Here is a 9,985-nt window from a genome sequence, read left to right as displayed (position 1 = left end):
TATATTATTTGAAACTATTTCGGGATTCCCAATTTGTCCCGAAATCCCGAAACTATTTCGGGATTCCCGAAATTTGGGATTCTCGAAATTTTGGTTTGGGATCAGTCTTGAAATTAGGATTCCCGAAAACTTCAATTTGGGAATTGAGACATGGTTTTCAGTTCGGTATCCTATACTGAACCAACCTTAATCTAGACTAGTCATCCACAATTACCAAGAAATATTTCTTCCAACCAATAAACAAGGTTTGGATTGGTCCTACTAGGCCTGTATGCACTGATTGAAGAGCTTTGGATGTGCCAATATGAATTACTTTCTTGTGGGCCACCTTAGTTTGCTTTCCTAATTGGAATGATCACATGGGACTCAGAGACAAAGAAATGTGGCAGACCTCTTACAACCTTATGTTTGGACAATTTTTAAAGATCCTTGAAGTTGACATGACCAAGTCTTCTATGCCACAATACCCTAGTTTCATCAATTACTTTGTTGCACTTTGAATATTCACCAACTTTAAAAGCATCAAGAATGTAGCAATTGTCTCCGAATCTTGGTAAGACAAGCATATTCTTCCCATTTTCATCCACAATTTGGCAACCTCTTTGGGAGAAACAAAATTCATCAGATACTTCATCAAACAACTGGCTAATATTGATAAGGCTTGACTTCAACCCTTCCACATAGTTAACATTTTTGAGCTGAGGAAGACTAGGGATCTTGACAGCACCCTTCCCAATGATTTGAGATTTGTCGCCATTACCAAATACCACACCACCACTACTAAAGGGAACAAGTAACAAGAAGGCATCTTTGTCCCCAAACATATGATAATAACACCCACTATCAAGATACCAAACATTTGGTTTGGTGGCTGAAGTGCATTGAGGACCATATGATTTGAACTGGTTGATTGAATAAGTTGTGCAATTTTGTTAACTTCAACAACTAATCGATCAACCTGATTCTTCAAGGTCATTCTTTCCAGAGTGAAGCTTCCCACATTTGGTCGGATATGACTCACTTTACCATAGTGATAACATGTGGGAATGAATTTGTTCTCTGAGCTAGGATTGACATTAGGAGCCACAAGTTTTGATTCCTTCACATACTTTGTCTTAATAGCCATAGAACTTGAACCACTTTCAACAAAATTAAGACTATTTTTGTCTCCATATGGTTTCCTAATACTCAGTTTTTGGTCAATTCCTTCTGCACCAATGGTAAGACGAATGACATTGTTGTTGGCCACATTCAGCTTGGCCAACTGCTTTAAATTTTCCTTATCATACATTACATTATTGGCCTTTAATACATGAACTTGATTTAACAAGTTTTCTTAAGATTTCTTTAGGTTATGAATTTGAGCTTCAAGGGCAGCAACAATTTCATCATTTTCTTCTATGTCATCACTAGCAAAGCCCCTTTCATTTAGAAACTTGACTTGATCCTCAAGAGAAACCACATTTTCACTCAATTCCATTCTAACTAGTTGGAGTGACTCATTTTCTTTCTACAACTCAGAGACCTTCCGAATAGCTCTATATTATCCACTTTAGCAACACAAGTGTCACTAAAAAGTGAGTCATACTTGATACATAGCTCATCATACGTCAACTCCTCAATATTATTCAACACTAGTTCATCATCACTAGGATACACCTTTTTAACTGAGGCAACAAAAGCAATAGTTTGCTCTTCATCATCTGATGACCTGTCAAAACATATAAATCCATCACTTTCACTTTCGCTCTTGGTAGCCATCCTTACTTTCTCACGTTTTCGATTTGGCTTCCTATGGTTTGAACATCCAGCAGCTCGATGTCCAATACCACCACACGAGAAGCATGGTCGGGGTTCAGTAATAGAAGGCTTGTCCCTACGACTGACAAACTTTCCTTACTTTCTACCAAAAGTAAACTTACCTTGAGGTTGAAACTTGAAATCTTTTTATGACACCCTAGTTTTTTTTACCTCCCTTCCTTTGTTCTTGAGAATCCTTCTAATTGTTTAACAAACAAAGAAAGATCATCATCAAAGGATTAATCACAAGGTTCAGAGGTAACTTTAGCATTTTCCACACTTTGAAGAGCAACATCTTTTCTCTTCTTTGAATCACCTTCTTCTATGTCAAGCTCTATCTCATAAGTGATTAGTTTACTAACCAACTTTCCAAGTTTGATCTCATATAAGTTTTGACACTCCTAAAAAACTGCCTTTTTTTGCTTTGAATCATGTATGCAAGGTTTTCAAGATCTTTTGTACAATAGTTGTCTCATCAATAGGCTTTCCCTAACGTAAGGCTTCATTCGTCAACATTCCAACTTTTTTCATATATCATCTTCATGAAGGATTCTGAGTTTGTCCCCAACTTGTTTTGTCATGGTGATAGCAAATGTGTGCAAACTGAGTTGGTGAGATTGTGGTGACAATGGCATTCCTTGTTTTTCCGTTTGCCATGGCCGATGTGAGTTCACTAAAAGTCCACTCGCATTCAGCAGTTACCACAAATTTACCATTGACAATCCTCGAATGAGCTTTCCATTCAAAGGTGAGATAATCAACAACAATTAAGTCTTGTGCTTCTACGAAAATTTGAAAATTATCACGCCATGCAGCATAGTCCGTTCCATCAAAGAACAGAGGCAAGTTAAAAGAGCCAGCAACACGATCACGATCCATGGTGAGATTCCACCCAATACCAATAACTTCTAGAGATCACTCTATGTATATCTAGATCAAAGCTCTGATACAATTAAGTTGGTACCAAGCGGAATGTATAGCAACTATGATCTAAAATATACTAGATTGACTAGCCTCACAAACTAGTCAACTAAGTGCAGAATTGGCAGTTATAAAAACACAAATCCAATAGAAATACTCAATTTTTAATAAGTTAACCTAGTTAACAACCCATGTAGTTAATATCTTATAATCATGCAGTGAAAACTTAAGAACAAGCACATATAAAACAAGTCACATAATATATATATATATATATATATATATATACAGCATGTGATAAAGATCAAGATATGTAAACAAGTTTAAACTACAAAAAAAACAAACGATTTTGACTAGAAAAACCCCCCAATGGATTAAAAAATCATAGGAGATCTAAGTTGGAAAAGAAACAAATACTCTCTACAAAATAATTTTTCACACCATGGAGGAAATGAAATTCTCCAACCCTATTAAACAAAAACTTTTGATTGTAGTAGACAAAAGTACAAAATAAAACATAAAAAAATAAAAAAATAAAAAAAATCACTTGTCAAATGTGAAAGCAATCCGAGCAAATCAATGGTGAAAACCTTAATCCTATATAAAAGGTATCAGTCAGCCCATGTGGGTGGCCTTAAATTATGTGCCCAGCTCGCATGAAAACATCAAGCAATTCTAACCGAACAACTTCACTAGTTAGAATGCATAAGAATCTAAATGTGAAATGCATATGCATGTACAAACCTTACATGTGATAAGGCAACACAATATGTACTTTGATCTTCAATACTAAGTATCCTGAAGTCTAATATGAGGCACAAGGATCTAAAGTGAGCATGTGTGGTACATATTTACAAGATTGACAAGAAAAGCCAAAAACAACTAAGTCTAGACTTCAGAAACCCTCCCCTAACCGATTCAATCAAATTCAGGATAGGCATGCAATGCTTTTCAAGAATCAAGAATCATTGTTTTCAAGAATCATTGTATAAAACACAAGATAAATAAAAAATGTATCACAAAACTGATTCTGCAAAAAAATAGAAAACTAAGTCTAAATAAATGTTAATAATGTTGAAATTTTTAACTATTCCTGAGGGGATCCCCCCAACCACACCCACCCACCCCCACCCCCCCCCCCCCCCCAAAAAACACAAAAAAAAAAAAAAAAAAAAAAACCTTTCACAACAATATCACAAATTGATTCTACAAAAACTCAAAACATTAAACTGATTCTGCAAACAATATTAAAACTATGAAAACAATAAATTGAATCTGTAATCTATTACATTAAAAAAACTTACCATTATTTGTATTTTTCGCACAACACCTAAGAAAATTACCAGTATATTTGGACTTCAAAAACGTTCTATCATGGAACAATATTGATCTACACCATCATAATCCTTTAATACAAGCATCAAAAGATATGAATAACCTTTCAAACCGACTAGTATCCTTATCAAGTTCTAGAGAACAAAAGAATCCATCATTGGCACGCACAAACTCATCAAGGTACCAAGGCAAACATCTCTAAGAGAGAGTTTCATCACCATTAACCTCATTATATGCAATCTATTTACCACACCAAGCTACATGGTATTTAACATCAAGATCATAACTCTCCTTCATTTCCCCCATAACCTCTTTTGCCTTAATAGACGGATTCAAACGAACTTTGGTAACCAACAAAAAGGATAGAACAGAAGGACCAAACATTTTATTCTCCTTTTGACGAATACATCGAATGCAAGTATGAATATTATTTAATTTTTTTAATGATGAAACAAACACTAGGTTGTTGCACAAGAGCATGAACACGCCATTAACACCTCTCCAACAGTTTCTTTGAGTAAAAAATAGTAATACGCTTTCAATCAATCCTAGTGTACTTGAAAACAAACCCAACTTCAATAGAATATTGTATAAGTTTTCTACACAACTCAACTGCACCATTTTCATAACTTTGACCCTCGTAAGAAATATAACTCTACCACTTATTTGTTGCATAATGGTGAGGTTCTTAAAAACCATATTTTCCCAAGTATTAGTTATTATATCTAGTCCTAATCGTTTCACTTAAATAAGAGGACGACACACTACTAGTAGAAACTATAGATATGTTATTCTTCTCATGAACATAAACCTCAACAATTGGATTAGAAATCAAATTATTCACCAATGCAAGAGTCTAAATATCTTCATTGCACTCTAACAAATAGTTTGCTTCACCACGGTATAGTGAGTATCTCAAGGAAAACCATCCTAAAAACAAAGTAGGAAACCTAGAACTTAATTGCTCACACAAATCCTCATAACTAGTATGCGGATAAAGTGGCACCAACTACTACACCATTTCATATACACACTTCAACACCTTAACAACAGACATAATTTACACACAAAAAAAAAAGCAAAAAAAAAATAAATTAATCATAAATTGATTCTGTATAAACTGATGTTGTACAAAGTAATGTATAAATTGATTTTGTATGAACTAATTCTACACATATATTATAAACACAATGACAATACATAAACTGATTCTACACACAAATAATTAGACACATGCATACATTTTTTTTTTTTATGTAAAACTAATTATGTTTAAACCTATTTTGCATAAATGTTAGTAATGTTGAAATTCTTAACTGTTTCTTGAGGGGAGGTTCCCACCAACCCCTACACAACAATATTACAAACTAATTATGCATAAAAATTGATTCTTTACAAACTCATTTTACATAAATGTTAATAATGTTGAAATTCTTAATGTTTCTTAGGGATTGACCCCTCTCCTCCAACCCCCCACCCCCCAAAAAAAACTGGCACCCAACCTACAATATCACAAACTGATTATGCCTAAAAATTGATTATGAAAAAAGTAATAAAATGATTCTACGTAAAGTATAAATCAATTCTAATTAAACTAATAATGTACATAAATAAAATTTTGTGGAAAAAACTGATTCCTTATCTATTATCCTTTTAATAAACTAATGTGATTCTGCATGATATACATGTTCTCTATGCTTCAATATCAAAACTGAATGCAAACAAATCTGAAGAAAGAAAAATCACCTTTGCCAAAAACTCGATAAAAAAACTGAATCACAAAAACAAAAATCGTCAAAAAAAAGTGCCTGCAAAAATAAAGTCGCAAAACAAAAAACTCGATTAGAAAAAAAACTAAATGCAAACAATCAAAACGTGAAGATCACAAACTCGTTCAAAATCTAAATCAAAACAAACTCAAAATCGCACAACACATATGAAATCAGAACAAAACTTATCTTCAAATAATAAAACTCAAGTTGAAATCTAAACATAAACCATCAATAGAGGTAACACAAAAGGAAATTGAACGATTTCGAATAAGAACGACTGAATCTGAAGCTAGTACTCTCTGTCAGCCATGCTTTTAAACGGACGGAAGGATAATTTCATAACTTTCATTCTAACAAAAAAACAGGCCCGTGATGTCATCCTCTATGTTTAAAATTTTATCTCTCCTTGAAATGTTTAAAAAGTGTTTTGTCAATACATAATTAAGTATTAAAAGTATATTCTAGAAATAGTTTTCCCAATATTTACTACATTATGCATCTCCCATTGAAAATAAGGAAAACTAATAAAAAGGTACTTTGAGTTTTAACCAAAAACCACCCATTAACTTTATTTAATGATAAGGATAAGAGAAAGAGAAAAATTAAAAAAAATACCTAACAAAAGCACGTGCAAGCCCTGCACCTCTGTCAATACGTGGTCCACCACTTACAAAGAAGAACAATATGAGGAAGGAATTTTTCAAACCGTTAGTCGATAGTCTTTTTTCCAATCGAAGGTCAATCTCTCTTCAAATCTCTTCGAATTCAACTCTGTTTCAATCTCCAATTTCCGAACATCCAAACGGACCTCAAAGTCCTATTGATTCAAGCAAATGAAGTTGAAGATCAACAAAGCCTACGATTTCCATACACTTGTGTCAATATGTAATCTGCCACCGTGACAACGATGATGATGATCTTCCTGCTCATCAGACTGATCTTGGATGGACCCCATCATTCGCATCCCCATGTTGTAGTTAGACATTATCTCCACCATTCACATCCTTATATTGTAGTTAGACATTATCATTTGGTGTTGGTGGGGGTATTGGGGTAGTGTTGGTAAACTCTTGTGATGTCCTCTTTCTCCTCCATGATTTAATAAGAATTTCCTGCTCCGAACTCCAACCGCCCTGTTGATGGTATGATGGAAATTATGATCCCAAGAGGAAAGCTGCTGTTGTTGCTCACCTTCAACTTATTTTCTGTGGAAGTTTTTGTGGCAGCTGCAGGTAGAGTAGTTGAGGCCCTTGAGGGCTTCTATGGTGCCCTCTTTTCCATTAGCCATGAATTCGCCACAGCCATCTGTAGCAGTCTTTCCTATGGTTGCTGCATGGTTCTTGAGACACTCCTTGTACCTCACACAATAGTGCCCAACTTTTTCATTATTAAAAGTGTTGTGTTTGCAGGACACAACATTTGCATTTGGTGGAGGAAAAGAGGAAGCCGCAGATGGGTGAACAATAGAAGAAAATTAAGTAATTGGTTTAGAAGAAGAAAATGTGTTTGGAAGGTGAGAATGTGCCAAGAAAATTCAAGAAGAGGAGAGAGAAGAATGTGGTATCGTTAAGTTTCATAAACAGTGTAATACCGTTAAGTTTCATAAACAATGTCGTAAGTTTGATAAACAATGTAGTAAGTTTCATAAATAGTTTAGTACCGTTAAGTTTCATAAACAGGGTAGAAAGTTTCATAAACAGTTTGTGAGATGACGCGTAGGTCCGCATGTCAAAGTTTTTTTTTTAATTTTTTTAATATTAAAATTATGTATTTTTCATTAAAATTTAAATTCTTTTATCATTTTTATTAAAATTTAAGTTTTTTTAATTAAATAAAATTATAGCATGATTTTTTATTAAAATAAACTTAACTCAAGACCTTTCATAAAAGTTCCCTTAAAAATACTAGGATCATTAGCAAAGTTTCCTGAATTAAAAAGAATTTTTCATCTTATTAAACAAATTGCCCCAATCAGGACCGCAATAGATAGAATTTACAGACACAAATATGTTTTCTTTTCCCTTTCACATTAATTAAAACACTTGGATTTTTTGTCAAAATTTTAATTAACATACTTCCAGTCCATATAATACACCAGCGTGTTGCTCGGGTCCGCTATGCAAAAAGTACACGTCCCTCATCTTTTGAAACGCATGCCATGTAAGCAAGCTATCTGAACCGGCCTGGTGGCACTTCCCGACCGCCCGGTCCACCTCTAAGGTTCTAGCAACCCGGTCCAACCCGCCGTACAAGCTCTTACAGAACCGCATCATGTGCTTGACATCATAAACCCTATTTCCGAAAAAGACCCTCAGAATTCTCAGAAATTCGTTCAAGCCACTCGGCAAGTCCCGGCGCGTGAGAATCTTCACCAGGTACCCGAAGTCGTAGGCGCTGTGGAAGGTGACCCAACTCACCGAGTCGTTGCAGACGAGTCCCGACGACATCATCAGCTCCGCGAAGCGCGAGGAGTCGACGCCATGGGAGCGGTTGCGGTCGAAGTCTATACCCTGGCGGCGGAGGAGTTCGATGGAGTCGGGAGCGTGGGGGTCACGCGCGACGTCGAAGTCGTTGAAGTTGAACTCCCAGATGAAGCGCGTGGGGGAGCCGAGGTCGGGGAGGTTACCGCGGGAGTCGGAGAGGGTGAGTCCGACCTGGATGAGGCTGAGGGCGTCGACGTTGGATTTGAGAATCCTGTAGTGATCGGAGGGCCGGAGGGTCTGGCGGGAGTAGGGACTGGTAAGGTCGACGGGGGGCCGGAAGACGACGCCGGGAAACTCGGTGTCCATGGAGATGAAGGGGTAGGCGTCGATGACGTTTTGGATGAGCTCGAATTCGGATTCCAGATTGTGGGCCCAGACTTCACGGATCACGATGGGCTTTTGGATCGGAGTCGTCGGATCCTGGTCGCCGTACATGTCGGAGAAAAATAACTGGAGAGAAAATGGTTTTTATTTTTATAATTTTATTTTGTTGGTGGGAGCGGAGAGTGTAGAGGTGGGTTTTATAAAGGGGAGAGAGAGAGAGAGAGAGAGAGAGAGAGAGGGCGGGGGGATGGTTCTGGGAAATTGGATAAAAGAGGGGAGAGGGCGTGTAAGTGCGGACTAATAAATAATAATATTAAATAACTGGGTGAATGAGGTCAAGTGTTGAATGAATCGTTTTCTTTTGTGTTGACTGAAAAGGTGGCGATGAGAAATGGTCCAGGTTGGCTTCTACCTTCCAATTCTGTACCTCTGATTGCGTGTGTTGCGGATATGACTGGAAAAAAAAATTAAGAATTTTCCGATCCCAACCGAAAAAATTCCGAACCCGAAATTGAAAATTTTCAAACCGACAAATTTCCAACGGTTCAGTAGCCCATACAGAATCGTAACCGAAACTTTCAGTACGAGTTTTGATATTCAACCTGCCTTGTTCGGGAATCCCGAACCGGACCCAACAATTATATATATATAATTAAATATATAGTTTTAATTATTATAGTCCTTGCCACCACCACCTTCTTCGAGACTCGACTCGGGCCACCCCACCATACCCTCTCATCTTGCTCCAGCCACCATACGAACAACAAGCAAATCAGGTTTATTAGATCCAGCAAGCGGGAAGGAGGACGAAAGAGACGGCCCCAAGCACAAACTCACTAGTATCATAATCAGAAGCGGCCCTATGTTGGTTCGAACTAATTTTCTTTGGTCGATGCAATTTTGTTTCGAATTAAGATTCGATTTCTAGGGTGGGAAAATTGGGTTCTAGGATTTGGTTTTTGCAATTAAGGTTTGTTCTAGGATTTGATTTCTGCAATTGGGGTTTCTTTTGCAATTTGGATTTCTGCAATTGTCACGAACTATACCAAAATTCCCAAAAATATTTGAGAATCCCATAATTTTGGTTCAGTTTTGGTTTTTGAGATCCCATCCCGAAATGAATTGGTTCAAGATCCGGGTTTTGAGTTTCGATACAGGATCCCAACCCAATCCAACCCTAGTTGCGAATGTCCCTCAAAATTCATTTTGTCCTTTTTATGTAGCCCTGTGATATCATTTTAATGTACAAAAATATTATAATTTGAAAAATTAATTATGTCTATCATTATCTAAATAATATTTATAGAATATTCATTTGATTTGGAGGCCTTTAGCCTCCAAATTTTTTAT

At 36.4% G+C, this 9,985-nt stretch overlaps 1 protein-coding gene across 1 annotated transcript; it reads right to left on the bottom strand.

Annotated features, from left to right (window-relative positions):
- Positions 1-7,672: 7,672 nt before the first annotated feature.
- On the bottom strand, positions 7,673-8,830 carry LOC125479402 (probable CCR4-associated factor 1 homolog 11). The gene has a single exon (XM_048588633.1). It carries the CDS (start codon positions 8,744-8,746, stop codon positions 7,895-7,897), a length of 852 nt encoding a protein of 283 aa, XP_048444590.1. The 5' UTR covers positions 8,747-8,830; the 3' UTR covers positions 7,673-7,894.
- Between the last annotated feature and the right edge of the window lie 1,155 nt (positions 8,831-9,985).

This window comes from the organism of the source record quoted next, unplaced genomic scaffold (assembly GCF_019419815.1).
Source record: "Pyrus x bretschneideri cultivar Hongxiangsu unplaced genomic scaffold, Pyrus_bretschneideri_v1 Contig282, whole genome shotgun sequence".
NCBI classification, from domain to species: Eukaryota; Viridiplantae; Streptophyta; class Magnoliopsida; order Rosales; family Rosaceae; genus Pyrus; species Pyrus x bretschneideri.
Note: the sequence above shows the minus strand (reverse complement) of the source record. Positions and strands in the feature narration are given on the sequence as shown.